The following is a 23,648-nucleotide window of genomic DNA, read 5'->3' on the forward strand; positions in this document are numbered from 1 at the left end:
TTCTGCTCCTTCTACCCCTTCCAGCCCTACCTAACCTTTTATGTAATAGTAAGAGGGAGCAAAATGTCACTTCAGTGACAGATAAAATCTGCTGAGACAGCCGATATCACATGCAAATGAATACTATGGCAATAGGGTCTCTATATGAAAACAGTATACGGTGAGGCATGATGCCAAGCAAATAGTTTTAGGATTTACATACACATTAATTACAGATGTGAAAAAGAAAAAAAAAAAAATTACACCTCATTTTATTAGGTCAGAACGGAACCGCAAACTACTGTATGTTTGATGACAACATGACTCTGAATTTGCACTAATATATATATATATATATATATATATATATATATATATATATATATATATATATATATATATATATATATACATATATACATATATACATATACACACACACACACACAGAATCTCACAAAAGTGAGTACACCCCTCACATTTTGTAAATATTTTATTATATCTTTTCATGTGACAACACTGAAGAAATGACACGTTGCTACAATGTAAAGTACAGAGTGTACAGCTGGTATAACAGTGTAAATTTGCTGTCCCCCTCAAAATAACGCACGACACAGCCATTCATGGTCTAAACCACTGGCAACAAAAGTGAGTACATCCCTAAGTGAAAATGTCCAAATTGGCCCAATTCGCCCTTTTCCCTCCCTGGTGTCATTTGACTCATTGCAAGGTCTCAGGTGTGAATGGGGAGCAGGTGTGTTAAATTTGGTGTTATCGCTCTCACTCTCTCATACTGGTCACTGGAAGTTCAACAAGGCACCTCATGGCAAAGAACTCTCTGATGATCTGAAAAAAAGAATTGTTGCTCTACCTAAAGATGGCCTAGGCTATAAGAAGATTGCCAAGACCCTGAAACTGAGCTGCAGCACGGTGGTCAAGGACCATACAGCGGTTTAACAGGACAGGCTCCACTCAGAACAGGCCTCGCCATGGTCGACCAAAGAAGTTGAGTACATGTGCTCAGCATCATATCCAGAGGTTGTCTTTGAGAAATAGACCAATGAGTGCTGCCAGCATTGCTGTAGAGGTTGAGGGGGGGGGTCAGCCTGTCAGTTTTGGTCTGCATGGCTGTCGTTCCAGAAGGAAGTTTCTTCTAAAGATGATGCACAAGAAAGCCCGCAAACAGTTTGCTGAAGACAAGCAGACTAAGGACATGGATTACTGGAACTATGTCCTGTGGTCTGATGAGACCAAGATAAACTTATTTGGTTTAGATGATGTCAAGCATGTGTGCGGGCAACCAGGTGAAGAGTACAAAGATAAGCGTGTCTTGCCTACAGTCAAGCATGGTGATGGGAGTGTCATGGTCTGGGGCTGCATGAGTGCTGTCAGCACTGGGGAGCTACAGTTCATTGAGGAAACCATGAATGCCAACATGTACTGTGACATACTGAAGCAGAGTATGATTCCCTCCCTTTGGAGACTGGGCCGCAGGGCAGTATTCCAACATGATAACGACTCCAAACAGACCTCCAAGACGACCACTGCCTTGCTAAAGAAGATGAGGGTAAAGGTGATGGGCTGGCCAAGCATGTCTCCAGACCTAAACCCTATGGGGCATCCTCAAACGGAAGGTGGAGGAGCACAAGGTCTCCAACATCCACCAGCTCCGTGATGTCGTCATGGAGGAGTGGAAGAGGACTCCAGTGGCAGCCTGTGAAGCTCTGGTGAACTCCATTCCCAAGAGGGTTAAGGCAGTGCTGGAAAAAAAATGGTGGCCACACAAAATATTGACACTTTGGGCCCAATTTGGACATTTTTACTTATGGGGTGTACTCACTTTTGTTGCCAGTGGTTTAGACATTAATGGCTGTGTGTTGAGTTATTTTGAGGGGACAGCAAACTTACACTGTTATACAAGCTGTACACTCACTACTTTACATTGTAGCAAAGTGTCATTTCTTCAGTGTTGTCACATGAAAAGAATAAAAATATTTACAAAAATGTGAGGGGTGTACTCACTTTTGTGAGATAGTGTATATTTAGTTTATTGATGAGAGCTGATGAATTAGAATATGTTAGGTAGAAAGAATAGTTAGTCATAGAGAAGTTAATCACATTCAGTTGGACTTGTTCTGTAACACTGAAGACATGTCTTTGCTTATCCAAGCAGCTTTTTCCAGTTCTAAAGAACTGATCATTAGGACTGAAGAATCTGCTTGGATAAGCAGAACAAATCCAGTTGAATGAGACCTACCACTGTCATGACCTGGATAAATGAGAACCTTCAGACAGTAATGAATATAGGATTGTGGCATTAAGTCAGTTCAGTGAGCTACTATTCAAAGAACCAAAGAAAATTAGTATCTAATTGTAGGTATTATATAAAGGTAAGTAACTCCTGCGCTGTCAATATGAAGGTGAAGATAGGGGGCCAAATACACTGCAGCAAGCACCTGATTAACTGATCCTAAGCAGAAAAAATATATAAATGTATACGTGATGGCGTTGCGCTGTGTGTGGTATACAAATGTGTATCAACTCAATATACAAAATATATAAAATACCATGTGATGAAAAAAGTCTAGAACCAAATATATGAAATCTATATAACAAAATGTGACATCGAACGAATAAGTGAACAACTGAATAAACAGTGTGATAAAGTCCAACATGCACCACTGAGTGTGCAATAAAGCTGGATAAAACCAATATAGTCTGGTAGTGAGAGTCTACCAGACAATATTGGTTTTATCCAGCTTTATTGCACACTCAGTGGTGCATGTTGGACTTTATCACACTGTTTATTGATTTGTTCACTTATTCGTTCGATGTCACATTTTGTTATATAGATTTCATATATTTGATTCTAGACTTTCATCACATGGTATTTTATATATTGAGTTGATACACATTTGTATAATACAAACAGCGTAACGCCATCACGTATACATTAATAGTAGGTACTGACATTTAACAAACTGGCCCTGTAATGTTTAACACCTTCATGCCTAAGGGTAAAACAAATCTAAATGTCCAAGCACAATTTTGCAACTTTGACATGTTTTAATAAAACTGTACATATCACAACTATTTAGTGTATCTAGGTGGATTATACCTTTTTTTTTCTGGAAAATTGGCTTTCTTTTTGTGGTAAATTGCAACAGATATCTCATGATTTTTTTTTTTTTATTTTTTTTTTTTTTTTATGATCAAAAGGAAAACTGGCCCAAAATAGTTTAAAAGAAATGTTTTTTTTTTTTTAATTAGTTGTAAATTTCTTGCTATTAACATAATTTACCACATATGTGTATGTTCATTGTGTGCATTTTGCCTAAAACATGCAGACACTGACACCAATTAAACATTTTTTTTTAAATGCTACCCAAAATATGCTGGCCATGACCTTTGACCCTAAACCTGGCAAACCTTTATCTAATTTTTTATTCTTTATTTTTATTTTATTTTTTTAACACTTTGTTTTCTTTACATTTTCTCTCCTGCAAGAAGAGGTAGATACAATGCATCTTTCTCTTCATTCAGGGGTGGGCTCACTGTGATAACCAATCAGAGGTTATCACAGCGATTAGGTGACCCGAAACCGACATTCCAGGTCTCGATCTTTAGTACAAGACTTGGGGCTCTCAGTGAGACCCCGAGGTCTGTGCTGAGAGCACGCTGTGCAGCAAGCTTTCAGGACAAGGGGAGATACGCATATACGCAGCCCCACTGATAAAAGACCATTTCTGTGAGGCCGCATATATGTGTGTGGTCGATGGGAAGGGGTTAAGATGTGTTAACACTCATTCAAGTGGCTTTCTCAGGCTCTTATGAGTGGCAGGGACATAACCCAACATTTAAAGCCACACAGGAAACTCAATCACCTTTAAAAGTATCAGCTACCTGGATACAGAGCTTTATTCAAGCCTGCATTATCCATTCATTGGAATATGATTTACTAAAAAAAGTTTAGAAAAAAGGATTTTTACAAATAATTAAACATACATAGACATGCAATCATACAGAATCTCATTAACTTGTACTATTCATTTCACAAGTTATCAGTTCCTATGCAGACATGCAACTAGCCAAAAATGCAATCAGAGAACACTTACAACTGCTCCATGTTGTCTAGTCCAAAAAACGCCCCATCCATGAGTTTGCCGATACCATTCCGTTGCAGTTTTAAAGATTTCAGCGAATCCAACCCTTGAAAAGTCAAGCTCTCCACAATTTGAATTCGGTTACGCCTCAATTCACTGCAAGAATGAAGGGTGTCAATTTACATAACCTTATGAGTTGTAATCATCTGGCTTTCATTGCTATTGCCACATTCTTTAGAAAATCCAGACAGAAGGTGGAGAGTAAAATACTTACAGGAACTGCAGATGAGGGAGCTTCAAACTTTTTGGTTGAATCATACTGATTTTGTTTCTGTTCAGTTTTAAAACGATTAAAGACCCAGACAAGTTGTCAAAGGATCCAGCATCCAAAGTGGTAATTCTATTGTTACTTAGATTCCTGCATAAAGAGGAATTAAACATGTAAAGATAAAGTCAGAATACTTGAAGCAAAATAAATAAATAAATAAATAAATATATATATATATATATATATATATATATATATATATATATACATACATACATACATACACACACACATATACATATATACATACACACACACACACACATATACGCACAAAAACTAATAGGATAAATTTGCATTCCCACTGAAACCACGAGTGTAAATTATCACAGGTTTACTAAAAAAAAAAAAAAAAAAAAAACAGAAAAAAAAAAAAATCTATACAAAAGTTAGCGCATACACTATCTTTACAAAAGGCTGTACTGCAGATTAAAATGGTTGTAAACCCCAGACATGAAATATGAACAAAGCATAAATCTTACATAGGTTTCTTAAACTACAGCCAAAGCAAGAGCGGATGAAGTTACCATACCCGTTTCAAGTACGATGGGATGCAGGCGCGAGCTGCATTTACTGGGTGGATAAGTAGAGAGCATATGTATGCATTGCGTGACAAATAAAAGAATTGCCACTGGGTTATAAGTCTATTCCTGTGAGGTCTGTAATAAATAACTTTACCTTGGCCCAGAAGTGTCTCTGAAAATACAGAGAAGCATACTGCATGTTTCTCTGCACCTTCAACACAGTGAGGACTACACGGGGAAAAGTTTGTATAGGTATGCAAGAACCAAATACACCTGGAGAGTAATTAACGGGATCCCAGAGTTTTACAGATGCTTTATGAACAAAGCAGATGATTTTGTCTTCTGGTGTCTGGGAGAAAGTGTCCCAGTTTGGCTTTCCACTTTTGGATACAAGGTGGAGAAACATTCGGTGGTGGCGCTGGTAACTCTTTCACTCCCCTCCTCTCCCGTACATCTCATATCCAGTCTGACTCCGTATGTGATCTGTATGTTCAACCTCCCTTATCTTGCACCTTCACCCTCTGACCTCCTCCATCCCCCTGTGTATGACCTGTACACATGATGTGCTGTATCTAGTGCACCAATTACCAAGCTCCATAATTAATAAACAGCCATAATACCAACATGTTTCCCAAAAAATAGTGACAAATTGTGGGTTATTTTGGTGGTTTAGTACTTTCCCAGCATTTTTATCTGATGCTTCATGGCAGTAAGGGAGACCATTTGTTTTCCAACTTTTTAAAATTATTTTATACAGTAAAAAAACTGCAGTTATTAAATACCTACAAAGTAAACTGTGCCTCAAAAATAATATAAAATTTGGTGACAGTGCTGCATGACCGAGTAATTGTCAAACTATGACAGCACTGAAAAATGACCTGGCGATATACAGGCTAGTACTCGAAAAGGGCTCATTCTCTAAAATGTTAGTCAAACCATCAAAAATGGATATATGCACACCGAATGCCAACATCTTTCATCACTAATCAAACATGTTTTAGAAGAAGGGCCTAAGCACTGAGCAGGCAAACACCAAACTGTCATTTATTTTCAAGGGGTGTTTTTTTGAAAAATTAGATCAATTACATACTTTCAATAACCTCTCCAATATTTAATATGGATGGGAACAGGGATTAGGAAAAAATTAACATTTTACAACTGCCAGACAGCTTTGTAGGGTGTGACTTTTCTGTCATAAAGGAGTTATCTTCTCAATCTTTAGAAATGAATTCTGGGAATATTGGAAATTAGAAACATATGTTATTGTTCCCTCACAAACTACAAAGATAAATGATCCCTCAATAATGCTCATGAAGTTTACAAGCATTTAGCTGCAGTTCAGTGACGCAGTATGGCACTTATTTTGTATGATTTGATCAGAATGAGTACAATACAAGAGAAAAACACAGATCAGCTGGGCACGATACAAAAGAATGAAACTAAAGTTAATTCTCACTGGTCATGTGAAGGAAAGAAATTAGAAAGTTTGAATTACAGTTCAGTAATTATAAACTGCTAAATCCCCTGTTTTCACATAAAACAATTAAGTGTCCTGTTACCAACATTCCACCGCACATTAAAGGATAAGAAGCGCATTTATCCTTTTTTGTCCTCTTCTCTTGACCTAACCTAACTCATACTCCTCCACAAACGCATACCAATCTCGATCTGATGGCTGCGGTACCTCAGTTTGTTTAGATCCAAGCATGTTTTCACTATTAAGCACATTGGTGCCCCACAACTCTATGGGGTCGTCTCTGGGTGTCGCTGGCCCCCGGGCACGGACAGATAGAAGTCTATGGGACACCAATGCACAGGCAAGGCTAGGATGGAGAAGACTTGCACTACTGGTTCAAGCAGTGGAACAACAGCCTTCAGATCAAGGTAGAGTATACATCTGAGGGGTTAGCCTTGGGTGTAGCTGAACATCCATTCTGTGACTAGGGAAAGGGTAGATGAATGACATAATCTGCTCTCCCTCATTCACAGAAAGGGTAACATTCTGTGAAGTCAACACAAGGCCTTTTTTTATTGGATAGGGAGGGTTTAGTCGTCAGGACCTTAAAAGGGGTTGTAAACGCTCGCATTTTTTAACCTCAATGCATTGAGGTGAAAAACCTCTTGTTCTGCACCAGCCCCCCAGAGCCCCCTTTTTACTTACCCGAGCCTGATCATTCCTGTGCCGGGGACGAGCACACCCGCTCCAGCCGGTGTCTCGGCTCCTGCTTGGATAGATAGCAGTGCAGCCATTTGCTCCCGCTGCTGTCAATCAAATCCAATGACGCAGGAAACGGGGGGCGGAGCAGAATCCTGCTGTCTGCGTCAATGGACGCAGCAGCAGGACACGGTAGCAAGCCCGCACGAGTGCCCTGAGGGAGAGCGCTTCTCCGACAGGGCACTCAAGAAGAGGAGCAGCAGCCAGGAGCGCCACTGAGGGACCTCAGAAGAAGATCAAGGCCACCTTGTGCAAAACCAACTGCACAGAGTAGGCAAGTATGACGTTTGTTTTGTTTTTTAAATGAAACGTTTTCTTATCCTTTAATGTGCTGTAATTCAATGTTAGACGTGATGCAAATAACCCACCAAAAAAAAAAGAAAAAAGAAAAAACGAAATTTCAAGTTTAAATGCAAAACATCCCAAGTTGAACATCACGGTAGGAAAAAAAGAAAAAAAAAAAAAAAAAAAAAAAACACAGGAAGCGCCATAAAGTGTCTAATCTGATACTAGCATTCTCAATTCTAGGCCGTATTACAATTAAAAAGCAATCAAACCTGTTTTCTGCATATCATAAAAGAATCATTTAATTTCAAATCAGTGTTTATGTATGCCGCAACAAAGGTTTCTGGGTCAAAAACATGCACATTGTTATAAATCTGACACAAACAGATCACTCACAAGTACTTCAAAGGGATCCGTGGAAAATAAGAGCTTTTTATTTCTGTGAGAAGATTTGAGCTGAGGTCTAAGGTTTCCAATGAAAGGTACTGCTGAAGCAAATCTCCGTTTAGCTCTGAAATTTTATTATGTATTCTGCAAAATAAAAGAAAGATAAATAAAAAAAATAAAAAAAGCGATATAGCATAAACCATAACTTACCAAAGCTAAATAAATTTGGAAATATGAATGACATCACACAACACTAACATTTACACTTGCTGATATTTAACATTTCAAAAGGAAATTTGTTGCTTGGAAGGATTCAAAGTGTATATCTAAGCATTACCAGAAATGTACCCTCAAATCCAAACCTCCATTTCCTCTCACTAGTGCACGTCTCCGCAATCATTTATTTCATTTTTGTTTTTTTGTTCTTTACTCGGCACAGGGCTGCTCAAAAGTCCGCATACCCTTGGAGAATTGGTATATATACATTATGTACCATTTTTAAAGAAAACAAGAGTGAGCAGACAAAACCTCTCTTTTATTTCTTATGTGATTCATATTGTGGCATTCAGATCAGAATGGCACAATCATTAAACAAAACATGGCAACAAGTAAACATGACCCCTGTTCAAAAGCCTGCATTCCCTCAGTTCTTAATACTGCATGTTGTCCCCTTTTAGCATCAATGACAGTGTGCAGTCATTTTTATTAGTATTCTACGAAGCCACAAATTCTTGCAGGTGGAATAGCTGCCCATTCATCTTGGCAAAATGTCTCCAGGTCATGCAAAGTCTTTGGTTGTCTTGCATGAACTGCACATTTGAGAACTCCCCAGAGTCGCTCGATGATATTAAAAGGCAGGAGACTGAGATAGACATTCCAGAACCTTCAGCTTTTTTTGCTGTAACCACTGGAGCGTGAACTTAGCTTTATGCTTAGGGTCATTGATAACATGATGCATTCATGCTGTATTCATGTTGTATTCATGTTGCCATGAATTTTCACAAGATTCCCTGTGCCTTTAAAGCTCACACACCCCCAAAACATCAGTGACCCACCACCATGCGTCACAGTGGGAAAGGTATTGCCATCATTATAGGCCTTGTTGACCCTTCTCCAAACATAGAGCTTAATGTGGTGACCATAAACCTCTATTTTGGTCTCGTTACTCCAGATTACAGTGTGGCAGAAGCTGTCAGAAGGGTGTCAAGGTGTTGTCGGGCATACTGTAACCAGGCTGGCACAGTAAAGGCTTCTTTCTGGCACCTTGATCATGCAGCTAAATTTTGTAGAGGTGCACCGCAATTTCAGCCACCGAAGAATATAGGCTGAAAACTGTTTTCGGAATTCGGAAAAGGTGCAGATAATGGCACCGAAAAGGGGGCGGGGTATGCCCCGGTTGCCGCACATTGCAGAGGTGTCATCCGCCCTCCCCTTGCTCCTTCTCACACAGAGCGGCGATCTCCCTGTGTCAGAAGGCGGGACATTGTTACTGTGGCCAGGAAATTTAAATCCAGCTCCGTGACACAGCGGGAGATTGCTGCTCTGATCCAGGCACTGGTGAGGCTGCATCTGACACGCACTGGTGAGGCTGCATTCATCTCTTGTATCATGTCTGCAGTCTCTGACCATCTCCCATATCATGTCTGCTAGAGGTGCACCGAATGAAAATTTTGCTAATACTATTAGCAGTGTGTTTAAGTAAGAGATTGCAGACATGATACAAGAGATGGTCAGAGACTGCATTTTTCTTGAGCTTTTCTTGCACTAAAAAGGTGTCAATAATGGCCAATACATTCATATTAAATTATTATTAAAAAGTCAAATACAATACAATTATATATAAAAATATTAACATTTTTTAAGAACTGTAATTTTCGGCTTCGATTTTTGGCTAAGTGCATCCTGAATTTTCGGTACCAAAATTTCCATTAGGTGCACCCCTAAAATTTTGTTCAAGTATTGTTGTTTTGTGCTCCTTGAAACAACCATACCGTCTTTTTCCAGAGCAGCCTGTATTTCTCCTGAGGTTACCTGTGGGCTTTTCTTTGTATACCGAACAATTTTTCTGGCAGTTGTGGCTGCAGTCTTTCTTGGTCGGTAACAAGAGATCCCGGAATTTTCCACTTCTTAATAAGTGATTGAACAGTACTGACTGGCATATTCAAGGCTTTGGATATCTTTTTATATCCTTTGCCATCTTTGTAAAGTTCCATTACCTTGTAACAGGTCTTTTGACAGTTCTTTTTTGCACCCCATGGCTCAATATCTAGTCTGCTCAGTACATTCACGTGAGAGCTAACAAACTCATTGACAATTTATACACAGACACTAATTGCAATTTAAAATTAACCTTTAACTGCCATGTTAACCTGTGCATGTCACCCTGGTGTGTCTGTACCAAGGCCAAACATTCAGGGGTATGTAAACTTTTGATCAGGGCCATTTGGGCGATTTTGGTTTTAATTATGGATTTAAAAAGGAGCCAAACAACTATGTGATAATAAATGGATTCATATGGTCACTATCCTCAAATAAAATACTTTTCCTGGCATGGTCAGTCATATTTTCAATACCAATGCCAATATTTCTCAATTTCTGACAGGGTATGCAAACTTTTGAGCACAGCTATAAGTGGGAATTTCAGTGTGGAAGGTAAGTTTTCAGGCCAAACAAGTTAGGAGCACTCTGAATTTCTGGCAAAGCAACAAGTACTTTTCGGTACTTGCTGTGTTTTTAAAGGGATAAAAAAAAAAATAGGGAAACATACATATACTGCTAGGGCTAAAACAAACAACTAATCGATTATGAAATTAATCAATTACTATTTTCATAATCGATTAATCGGCCAGTAACATAATGGGGTTAAAAAAGCTAAAATTAGCCCTATACAGTAAAAAAGGGCAAATAATCTCTACTGTAAATATTACTTTCACTGTTGCACAGTAAAAAAACTATTTTTTTTTTAACTCCATTATGTTACTAAATATCTTAGGCCTGGTTCCCACCCAAGTGTTTTTTGGTGCTTTTTGCAGAAATGCACTACAGTTCATTTAACGTTCACATCTATGCTTTTTTCAGCTGCTGTGCATTTGGAAAAGGTCAAGGACCTTTTTCAATGCAAAACGGTGCTTTGTTGGTTCAATATACTTCAATGGAGAAGCTGCAGAAAAGCATGTAAATTTACAGTTCTGTTTGAATATCTGCAAGAGAGTCTAGAATTTTTTTTTCTTTAAATAAAAAAATTTGATCTGAGTCCAGATTCAACCTCTAATAGTATATAGAGTATATCTCTTCTGTCTTATTCTCAGAGAGAATTAAAGATTTTACTCCCTAACCATATAGTTGGTTACTTATATTTACCCCTGCATATTAAGATATTTAGGAATATAGTGCCTTTTTTTTTTAAACTTTACATATTAACTAAATTATACACCACACTTATTTTTAAGGTTATTAACCGATTAATCGAAACAATAATCGGCCAACTAATCGATTATGAAAATAATCGTTAGTTGCAGCCCTATATACTGCAAATATGTAATGATTTTTTTTCCCCCATTTCAACCTAACATGCACTATATGAGCATCTCAAGTCGATTAATAAAAAAATAAGCAATGCAAATCACAATTAACCACTTCCCGCCCGCTGGCCGTCATATGACTTTATGCGTGTATATCTGAATGATGCCTGCAGCTACAGGCATCATTCAGATATTGGCTTTTTCAGACGACGATTCCCTACACCATAGTGGTGATCATAGCGGCTGTTCCACCGCTTGATCATTCTTACGGGCAGCGAGAGGGGACACCCCCTCCACCCGCCGCCCTCCGGTGCTTCTACTGACTCACCGCTTCCATCTGTGAGTCGGAGAATGGATCTGCCGATCCCGGATGTGTACCTTAGAGATTTACGGCGAACCAGATGGTCGCTGGAGTCTCTATGATCGGTCGGAGACCGGGCGTCACGCCCGGCCTCTGCATTCAAACAAACTGCGCCGCCTTGGCTGGAAAGCCAAGATCGTTTTTTTTTTTTTTTTTTTTTAATTATTTCAGGCTTCTCAGCCTAGAGGTGAGATGTGAGGTCTTATTGACCCCATATCTCACTGTAAAGATGACCGATCATGCCATGTTCCTATTACATTATTATTAGTATATTGTAAACATTCCTTGTAATAGGAATAAAAGTGATCAAAACATTTTTTTTTTTACAATTTAAAAAAAAAAAAAGTAACTTTTTTTACTTTCAATATGTTTTTATTTTCAATTAATACATACATATTATGCATCAACATATCAAAATGCACAGGAGGGAATGCCTCCTAGAACATGAAACATAAAGGTTACATTTGAAAACATATAACAAACGATGTCCTTATTGACGATTGGGGGGCCAATCTGATAATTAGTAATTCCCAAATACCAAATTGTCAGTCTCCAGGTTATGCCCCTAAAACATCACGGGTCCTTTCCCCACCCCCAGCACCCCTGACGGGATCTGACTGTGCCGGGCGGGGAAATTCCCCTTCTTCTCCTCTGCCCACATGGGTTGAGCCAACAGGAATATTACGGTGATTGTGAGTCCCCCTAAGCGAGGGAGGCTACCATATGGTAGCTTCATACTGATTTATCACCAATTAGCTATCTGATGAAAGTAACATTTTTAAAGTGCCCCTGTCCCCGTGTGCTCGCACGCAGAAGCAAACGCATACTTAAGTCCCACCCACATATGAAAACGGTGTTCAAACCACACATGTGAGGTATCGCCGTGAACGTTAGAGCGAGAGCAATAATTCTAGCCCTAAACCTCCTCTGTAACTCAAAACATGTAACCAGTAAAAAAAAAAAATTAAAGTGTTGCCTGTGGGGATTTTAAAGTACCGAAGTTTGTTGCCATTCCACGAGCGTGTGCAATTTTGAAGCATGACATGTTAGGTATCTATTTACTCTGCGTAACTTCATCTTTCACATTATGCACAAAAATTGGACTAACTTTACGGTTTTGGTTTTTTTTTAAAGCACAAAAAAAAGAAAAGCATTCAAAATTGCTGCGCAAATACCGTGCGAGATAAAAAGTTGCAACGACAGCCATTGCATTCTCTAGGGTCTTTGCTAAAAAAAACATATATAATGTTTGGAGGTTCTATAATAATTTTCTAGCAAAAAAAAAATATGATTTTTACATGTAAGAGAGAAATGTCAGAATTGGCCTGGGTGGCAAGTGGTTAAACAAGTTGGAAAATTTCTGATAAAAAGTACCACTGACTACATGAAGGTGCTGGTTATTGCTTTATCATCGTACAGAAATACCAGATAATTACAAGTGATTCTTAAAATCAAAAGCCTCAACAGCATTTATTGAGCTTTCTTTGCCTAAAGAAATGCACATAGTGTGGTTACATAAACGTATGGGAAAACCTGCATGTTCCAAACTATGATCAATCTTCAAATTATGGCAACTACGTAAGAACCCCATTAACTACCATAACTGGTTATCTCATGATTACTTTGTCTAACGTATCTCTTTGATATACATTTGAACACTAACAGGCTAAACAGTACGCCACATAAGATGGTCTTTTTTTTTTTTTTTTTTTTAATACCTTCTACAAAGCATTTTCATCTTTTTAGTAATTTACTTGAGAGTATGTATGAATAACAACTGACACTTGAATCACTTCTGCATGAACAGCTGCCTACTGCCTTGAGCAGACCACCATATTTGTCTAATTATTTGTTATTATTTAAAATCCCACACTGCAAGAGTTTTAAAACAGCAATTTGACCTCCCAAGAGGTCAGGGATTTGTCAGACCTCCCTAGGACTGTTATCTAATGGAGAAGGAGAGAGAAGAGGAAGTGCACAGACCAGGAAAGTAACAATTGTGGCAATTGAAGGCACATATCAATCAACTCTACCAATAACTTCCTAGCTAGACTACAGGGGATACTTTGTCCTGTAGCTAAATCTCCAAGTTAGAGACATGTGAATTGAATAGCTATTCTAGCTCCAATCACTTTTTTATATAACTGCCTTTACCACTTGAGCTCCAGAAGATTGACCAGGCCATTTTTTGCTATTTAACTGGTAATTGCGCAGTCATGCAACACTGTACCCAAACAAATTTTATATAATTTTTTTTCACAAAAATAGAGCTTTTAGTGGTATTTTATCACCAGTGGGTTTTTTATTTTTTGCAAAAAAAAATAAAAAATAATAATAATATTTTTTACTTTGGGCCCTTTCACACAGGCTTTCCGATCAGGTCCACCTGTCAGTTTTTCAGGTGGACCTGATCAGACGCTCCATGCACCTCAATGGAGCGGTGGATGTCAGTGGTGACATGTCCGCTGACATCCGCCGCTATCCGATCTGATCCGATACGGTCTGTGAAATCCAGATGAATGGAAACCCGATTTTCCATCTGTCTGGAGAATCAGATTGGATGAAAAACAGACAGGCGGTCCGTTTTAATCCAATCTCCATAGAGGACAGTGGGGCTTTGACAGGTCCATCTCCGCACAGTGAACAGAGACGGACCTGTCATCCGCCTGGTCAGCTGGGATCAGCGGATCAATCCCTGCTGAGCAAAGCGGAGTCCGTACACTGACAAGCCCTCATGAAAGGGGCCTTTCTGCTATAAAACATTTCTTTGAAAATGTTGGCCTAAATGTATTCTGCTACGTCTTTAATAAAAAAAAATAAGTGTATATTGATTCGGTTTCCGTTAGCATCTACAAACTTTGGTATATATATATATATATATATATATATATATATATATATATATATATATATATATATATATATATATATATATATATATATATAAATATACACTGTCACTGTACTAATGACTCTGAATGAATGGGGAGGTGTTAGCATCTAGGGCGATCAAGGAGTTAAATGTATGCCTAACAATGTTTACTGTGTGTACTTTGTGCTATTTTTATTCAGCAATGTGCTGGTTTTTACTCCCTGCAAAAAAAAAATGGCACATGGCTGCTGTCTGTAGACAGTGTTGTGTTTTTTACCAACACAGGGCTCTCTTTTGTCATTCGCTCAGCCAATCACCAGGTCCTGGCCATAAATCATTGACCGGAACCCGCTGATCAGCTTGTGCTGCAGCGAATGATAGTTCGGGTTTCCGGACACGCGCGCTGACCCAGAAGAAAGCCCTGTCGTACAGGTACATTACCTCAATTTAAGAGGTAAGGAAATTACCTCAATTTAAGAGGTAAGGAAACTAAAAGGAGACATACAGCCAAAGCTTGTTTGGCTATGCTTCTCCTGTGCATCACAGGAGTGCAGTTCATTATACTCCTGTGACCCGTTTTCAGCAGACAGTGGGCTGAAGCCGGTCCACGCTCAGGAAAGATCACGACCATACGGTCGGGATCCCCCCCACATTCCTGGACCAACACCTGACTCAGCCTCTCAGCAAGCCGCTGAGAGCCTGAGCTGCCCACATCCACCCCCTCCACAGCTCAGAACTCCAGTGAGCACTGGAGGGGCAGAGCAGAGAGACGGTTGACTGACAGTCACCAGCTCTCTGCTCAGGGAGTACTGAGAACTGAGCAATTGGCAATGTTTGATCGCTCGGTTCTCAGTGTTAGAGCTGGCGGAGGACAGATGCAGCATCAGATCAATGCTGCAACCACCTAGGGAAGCATGATTCCAAAAAAGAAATCCAAAATACGAGTTATGACTTTGATAGAAGAAGGGAAAAGTTAGAATGTGGTAACAACTAATATATGCAGGAATGCACTTGCCATTTTAAAGAAGAGACAGCAAATAAATGTGGATGGCAATATATCAACAATCTCTCATTAATACTTACAAAGAAAGAAGAGTAATATTAGCTGTTGGTTCTCCAAGGGGAGGAATTGCAGTTAGCTCATTGTAATTCATTTTCCTAGAAAAAGCACAAACATTTTCACTAAAGTAAAAGATAATTATCAATGATACAAGATTGCATTTTTTATCTATGGAAACGTTAGCCTTTTACATGGTGCATATTATACCCTGCAAACAATATAGGTAGTCCACTGTCAAGCACTTTCTTCTCCAAGTACTTTAATTGCAAGTACCAAACGTGATAGATGTCTACTGGCACACATATTCTTAGGCCCCTTTCACACTGGGGCGGTTTGCAGGCGTTATTGCGCTAAAAATAGCGCCTGCAAACCGCCCCTAAACAGCCTCCGCTGTTTGTTCAGTGTGAAAGCCCGAGGGCTTTCACACTGAAGCAGTGCGCTGGCAGGAGAAGAAAAAATCTCCTGCAAGCCGCATCTTTGGAGCGGTAAAGGAGCGGTGTATTCACCGCTCCTAAACCGCTCCTAAACCGCACCTGCCCATTGAAATCAATGGGACAGCGCGGCTATAGCCGTGCTATACGAGGGGTTTTAACCCTTTTTCGGCCGCCAGTGGGGGGTTAAAACCGCACCGCTAGCGGCCAAATACCGCGGTAAAACAGTGCTAAAAATAGCGCTGTTTTAGTGCCGACGCCCCCTACCGCCCCAGTGTGAAAGGGGCCTTACAGTGGATGCTGCAGGACATTGAGAGGGACATGAGTAGCTTCAGATTAACAGATTCCTGGAAAGCATGAACAGGGCCTATGTCAACAGACTTAGGTTTGTATTGAGACAATTCCAAGATCATGCAGAACTTCCAGGTGCATCTGACCTGCAGCTGACCTACTTCTGACCCATTTCAAGTGCATTTTGCATTCCTATAGATGTGAACAAAAATGCAAAACTGTCGAAGTGAGCAAGCCCATTGTCAAAGGCTATGGTGTGATTTTTAGTTTGGTGCTCATTTTAAAACGTGACTCCAAGCAAAAAACTTTGACTGGATATTCACTTTAAAGTGGTTGTAAACCTCAGGCATGAAATATGAACAAAGCAAATCCCTCTTTAGTGTGTACTTGTCTCAATTAAAAGCACTAAGTGTCATTTCTGTCTGCTGCTTCGTTCCCCCACTATCAGTATGAGTGTACTTGTCTCAATTAAAAGCACTATGTGTCATTTCTGTCTGCTGCTTCGTTCCTTTACTATCAGCATGAGTCACTTCTGACAAGTTTTTCTGACACCAAGAGAAAAAAGGTGACAGGGAAGGGATTTCCAGCTGATTAACAGCCTCAGCTCTGTTCCTGTGTGCTGTGTGAAGGGGGTGTGTCCCATCCCTCCAATCAGCTCTCAGTATTCTTCTCACTGAACTCTGCAGAGTGTAACTTCAGCTCTCTGCCCCTTTTTTTTCCTGACAGCTCAGACAAGCTTTATACATTCTAGACTTTGAACAGGTATAGAGTAGGGAGGACTGGAGATAGACAGATACTTATGAAGAATGATTTGTGTCATCCCTGTGTATCACCTGAGGATAGTCCCTGGGTATATGTAAGGGTTTACAACCACTTTAAAAGGAATTTTTCTGGCACTATACTATAGCATGTAAGATGAAGTTGTTTGCCAATGACCCACAATCAAATCAGCTTGTTCTAAAAGAGAGAAAAAATGTACAACAGAATATATGGCTGTATACATATGTAATAAACTGCTTAAAAACGTTTTTTCTCGGCTTAATGTCTTAAGGAAAAAGAGAACAACTGTACCAAATGGCATTACTCCGTGAATACGTGTCAGTGGAAGGAAACATACATGTGCATGAATAGAAAATACCTGCCTTTTAACCCAGCCATTTTTCTCCCCATATCAACATCTACTCTTCAATAAAACTAGAGACAACCTTGTTCTTTGTTACTGCATAAAAACCAGTTACCACTGAAAGACCTTCTTATGACGTATGAAGCACTGGAGCAAGTTAACAATGGCAGTCTTACTACAAGCAGGTGCTTAATGCCTAGTACACACCATCAGAAAATCAGAAGAAAAACACCGCTTTTGAAATGATCGTACGTTAATTTGGTCATTACACAGTTTGAGAGCTGATCATGACCCATCATGTAAAATTATCCGAAGGGACCAACACAAAAATTACCAGAACACAGGGTTTTTTTTAATCGGTACAGTAATCGTCTGAGAAAAAAAAAAAAATCAGAAGACCACGCATACTCAGAAATTAGAGCTGCACGATTCTGACCAAAATGAGAATCACAGTTTAGAATAAAAAGATCACGATTCTCGCTGCGTAAAATCTTTAGCATTAATACAAAAAAATGGGCTAACTTTACTGGTTATTTTTTTTTTTTTTTTAATTCAATAAAGTGTAATTTTTTCCCCAAAAATTGCATGACTGCTGCGCAAATACAGTGTGACATAAAATATTGCAACAACCACCATATTATTCTCTAGGGTCTCTACCAAAAAATAAATTATAATATATATATATATATATATATATATATATATATATATATATATATATATATATATATATATATATATATATATATATTTCTAAGTAATTTTCTAGCCAAAAAATGATTTTAACTTGAAACCAACAACTGTGAGAAAAAGGTTTAGTGTTTAAGTGGTTAAACTTCCCTCATTTACACACCAAAGTGTATTCCTTTGATCTAAAGGACAAATCATTACAATGTTTATACTTAAGTTCCACTGCTAAAAATTGTTGTGATTCTTGGCAGACTGCCTGTTTTTTTTTTTTTTTCTTTTCCTTTCTTTTGATGGGCTGTCGGCTTTAACAGAGCAGAGAGAATTCTCTGCATAGAAAGAATCGGGAAAAACTTTGTCAAGATCACAACGGGGAAAAAAAAAAAAAAAAAAATCGCGATAACGATTCTTAACGATTAGTCTTGCAGCTCTATCAGAAATGAAAGCATACATTCTAATACAACTCATTACATCACTTCCAAAGTTGTATTCTGTCATATGAGAATTTTATTAACTTAATTTTCAATGAGACTAGCATGTAAAAAAAATAAAATAAAAAAATTAAATAAAAAAATCGGATGATCATTTGTCCAATATTCTCATTTTGTGTACTAGGCTTAAAGGCCCATTCACACCAGGTGCACAGGGCTGCGCTGGGCAGCCAAGCAAACAGCCTTGTTCGCTTCAGCATCCACCCCATGTGTGTTTATGAGCACTGGATGTAGTGAAAACTGCATTCTCAAATATTTTATTGTACACTATGTGCTGAAATACACTATGGGGTTGATTTATTAAAACTGGAGTGTGCAAAATCTGGTGCAGCTGTGCATGGTAGCCAATCAGCTATGCAAAGCCTGGTTTCTATGCAAAGCTGCACCAGGTTTTGCACTCTAGTTTCAGTAAATCAACCGCATAACAGGCCCATTAAAAAGCAATAATAATGTAAATATAGACAAGTGTCCAGTGCATTTTTGTAACCCATGTACTATAAGGCTCACGACACAAAACGAATTCAACCACTTACAGCAAACCGCCATAGCTGTGCATCAGTACTTTGACGTAGAATACCGGGGTAATGGCAGCAGGTAGCTGCCATAACCCCAGTATTTTCTGCAATGGCGTGTGGTCCTCAAGATAAAAGGGATTACTTTTATCGGCGGCGGGAGAGGCAACACCACCAACCCCCCCCAATCATCTCCGCCACTTACCGGAGCCGCTGGTAGCAGTGGAGACGATCTGATGCCATCCCCTCAGTAGCATGGACTCGGCTCCATAACATTGGATGACGGAAGCAATGTCAAACATCACTTCCGCCCAATGGTCTTGAAGTGAAAAAAAAAAAAAAAAACTTTTTTTTTTTAATTGCATTTAAGGTGTAATTGTGAGATCTGAGGTCTTTTTGACCCCAAATGTCACATTCAAGCGGTTGTATACCCTTTTTTGTTATTTAGGCTTACCTGTAGGTAAAATGAATATCTCCTAAACCTGTACGGTTTAGGGGATATTCACATTGCATGCAGCCGCTAATGGCAGCGGCACATGGGATGTGAAGGCCTGGGAAGAAGACTCCCACACACATGCGCGGGAATGACGTAATTGCAGCTCCTGCCACTCACAGCTCCAGAGCCGCGAGCCAGAAAGAAACAGAGGGAACATGTCAGCTCCCCATGGACCGGGATCAGATGCTGACGCCTTGTTCTAAGGTGAGTATTTCATAATGAGCTAGTATGCGGTGCATACTAGCTCATTATGCCTTTGCCTTACTTTTTTTTTTTTTTTAAATAAAAATTTCAGTGCAGTTATACAACCGCTTTAAAGAAGACTTGTCATGCTTTTTTTTCTATTACAAGGACAGTGTAAAAAAAGTAAAATAAATAATAAAATGAATAACTTAAAGCACCTCGTCCCACCGAGCTTATGTGCAGAAGCGAACGCATACCTAAGACACGCTCGCACATGAAAACGGTGTTGAAACCACACATGTGCGATATAGCTGCAACTGTTAGAGTGAGAGCAATAATTCTAGCACTAGACCTCATCTATAGCTCAAAACTGGTAACCTGCAGAAATTTTTAAACGTCGCCAATGGAGATTTTTAAATGCCAAAGTTGGTCGCCATTTCACAAGCAGCGCAATTTTGAAGCATGACATATTGGGTATCAATTTACTCGGCGTAACATTATCTTTCACAATATAGAAAAAAAATTGGGCTAGATTTTACTGTTGTCTTATTTTTTAATTCAAAAAAATTGCGCTTGCGAGACCGCTGCTCAAATATGGTGTGGCAAAAACTGCCATTTTATTCTCTAGGGTGTCTAAAGAAAAAAGAAATATAATGTTTGGGGGTTCTAAGTAATTTTCTCGCCAAAAAAAAAAAAAAAGATTTAAACTTGTAAACAACAAATCTCAAAAAGAGGCTCAGTCCTTAAAGCGGGGTCCCAATATCTCCGAGTTTTTTTTTTTTGGCAAAATGACATTGATTAGGATCTATGAATAGAGAACTCACTTGTTCCATTTTTAAGTCACAGTGCTGTCCGTTTTCTCCTAATAAGGAAAGTTATAAAATCAGATCTAGACGGTTGTCATCTTGCCTGTGGGCATGTGAAGCCCACAGGCATCCTCTTCCGGGATACAGTGCTGCTGATCGACCAGCATGCACCGCCCGTTCTTTTCCTGATCTCGCGCATGCGCAGCAGACTGAAATCGGAGAGCCGTCAACAGCTCCGGTTGCCATCACAACGAGCGGCGTCGTAGGAAATCCCACCCCGTTGTGATGGCAATCGATTACAATGGTGGTTTTGGAACGGCCCTACGAACGTGACTGTCGTAATGACGTCACTCCCAGTATTGAAATCTTGAGATAACTCTCATAACAGGCCGCCGCACTGACTCCTGGGAACAATGACACAAGCTCCCAGGAGCCAGTGTGGCTAAGAGGAAGTGACGAATTAGCCGCAGGAAACACGCCCCTATCCGCAGCCTGTACTTCCTAGAAGATACAAACATACTATCAACAAAAGGTACAGTCGAAAAAAAAAGCGCCGCTTTGTCATTAGGACATTGCGGTAATCCTCTGCAGCTAGTGTTGTAAAATCGAGTGGAGATCCCCTTTAAGTGGTTAAAGACTTGCCATCCTCTCCACCAAATCACACAGGCCTGTCAAAAAAAACAAAAAGACTAAAAACTTACACTTCTTGCAGAGAGTACAATTCTGGCACCAGACTGCTGTTGGATAGAGTCAACCAATTATGGCTTATCTCCCTAAAAAAAAAAAAAGAAAAATGACAGATTAAACATTTGCTTGTATTAATACAGGCAACAGCATTACATTATTGCAAGTATACGTCACGTGGAACCGTTACACAATGCTCAAATGAGCATCACAATAATTAACAGTTTTAATTTTTGCAGAAAATGTTAATGGTAGGGGTGCACCGAATGGAAATTTTGGTGCCGATACCAAAAATGAGTTTTTAAAAAATATTAATATTTTTAATTAATATAATCAATTTAATATAATATAAATTTATTGTTGGCCATTATTGGCACCTTTAGTGCAAGAAAGGTCAAAAAAATGCAGTCTGCAGTCTCTAACCCTCTCTTGCTTAAACTTAAACACATTGCCAATAGTATTAGCAAAATGTCCATTCGGTGCACCTCTAGCAGATATGATACAGGAGATGGTCAGAGACTGCAGACATAGTACAGGAGATCAATGCAGTCTCACCAGTGCCCATCATATGCAGCCTGCCAGTGCCCAGCAGCCTCACCAGTGCCCATCATATGCAGCCTGCCAATGCTCAGCAGCCTCACCAGTGCCCATCATATGCAGCCTGCCAGTGCCCAAGCAGCCTCACCCGTGCCCCTCATATGCAGCCTGCCAGTGCCCAGCAGCCTTACCAGTTCCCGTCATATGCAGCCTGCCAGTGCCCAGCAGCCCCACCAGTGCTCGTCATATGGAGCCTGCCAGTGCCCAGCAGCCCCACCAGTGCCCGTCATATGCAGCCTGTCAGTGCCCAGTAGCCCCACCAGTACCCTTCATATGCAGCCTGCCAGTGCTCAGCAGCCTCATCAGTGCCCGTCATATGCAGCCTGCCTGTGCCTGCATCAGCGGTGATCTCCGTGTGTCACAGAGCTGGATTTGAATTACCCGGGCCACAGTAACAATGTCCCGCCTCCTATGATCACTTCACACTGATTCAATGTCCTGCCATTGGATCAGCGTGCCGTCTATCACAGGAGATGGGACACTGTTACTACGGCCTGGGCTATTCAGCTCCACGACACACAGAGATCGAGGAGAGGAGGAGGGAATGGAGGACTGGGCACGCCAGGATGACACTCTGCAATGGGCGGCACACTGGATGGACCACGCCCCCTTTCGGTATCGGCTGTTTTTTTCCTTTCGGCCGAATGAAAAAAACAGTTTTCGGACGATAATTTTCCGCGGCCGAAATTTCGGTGCATCTCTAGTTAATGGCACAAATAGAAGCAAAATTCTAGCATAAAACATAATTTCAAAATGTGAATTTTCTGTTTATTATATATAGATAGATATAGAGAGATATATATCTCTATATCTATATCTATATCTATATCTATATATATATATATATATATATATATCTATATATATATATATAGATATATATATATATATATATATATATATATATATATCTATATATATATATATATATATATATATATATATATATCTCTATATCTATCTATCTATCTATCTATCTACCTATATATATCGGCCGATATTTGGCTTTTTTCACTTAATCGGCATCGGCTGATTGTGCTGATAAAAAAAGCTGATTATAACTTCAGCGGGACTTGCAAATGACTTCTGTAATTGAAGTCAATTGCAAGTTGTCTGAAGGTTTCTTCTCTCCTCCTCTGGGCAGCCTGCCAAGTCTGATAAGAAGATACATTGTATCGCTTTCAGGTTCTTTTATCAATAGACTGAACTCTGTGTGTAGAAGTTCTCAGTTTAACCATTTAAAGACTCAATCTTTTTTGACATTTGTTGCTTACAAGTAAAAATCCTGTATTTTCTGCTAGAAAATCACTTGGAACCCCCAAACATTATATATATTTTTTTAGCAGAGACCCTAGGGAATAAAATAGCGGTTGTTGCAATATTTTATGTCACATGGTATTTGCGCAGCGGTCTTTCAAACGCAATTTTTTAAAATAAAATACACTAATTAAAAAAAAAAAAATAAGCAGTAAAGTTAGCCCATTTTTTTTCGTCCAAAAGTTTTGATTACCTGTTTTTGTGTATTTAATATTTAAGATATAGTTTTTTTTTTTTTAATCTAAATTATACATACAAGTGAACTGATTGGATGTTTGTTTTGTTCAATAAATCTTTAAATGTAAAAAATTTTCTGTATCACTTATTACTTAAGGTTGCTTTCACACTGGAGCGGGCAGGCGTTGACGGTAAAACACTGTTAGTTTTAGCGGCGC

The 23,648-nt window shown here is 39.3% G+C and overlaps 1 protein-coding gene across 1 annotated transcript in view; it reads right to left on the minus strand.

Annotated features, from left to right (window-relative positions):
• The window catches only part of LRIG2 (leucine rich repeats and immunoglobulin like domains 2), a 147,426-nt gene that overhangs the window by 66,588 nt on the left and 57,190 nt on the right, over positions 1 to 23,648 (minus strand). Inside the window, exons 2-6 of the mRNA XM_073615716.1 lie at positions 21,357 to 21,428; positions 15,659 to 15,733; positions 7,831 to 7,965; positions 4,357 to 4,500; positions 4,095 to 4,238 (exon numbers count right to left, since the gene is read on the minus strand). Of these exons, the coding sequence (XP_073471817.1) occupies positions 4,095 to 4,238; positions 4,357 to 4,500; positions 7,831 to 7,965; positions 15,659 to 15,733; positions 21,357 to 21,428 (570 nt within the window). The remainder of the gene's footprint in view (positions 1 to 4,094; positions 4,239 to 4,356; positions 4,501 to 7,830; positions 7,966 to 15,658; positions 15,734 to 21,356; positions 21,429 to 23,648) is intronic.

Source organism: Aquarana catesbeiana, linkage group LG02 (genome assembly GCF_042186555.1).
Source record: "Aquarana catesbeiana isolate 2022-GZ linkage group LG02, ASM4218655v1, whole genome shotgun sequence".
NCBI lineage: Eukaryota > Metazoa > Chordata > Amphibia > Anura > Ranidae > Aquarana > Aquarana catesbeiana.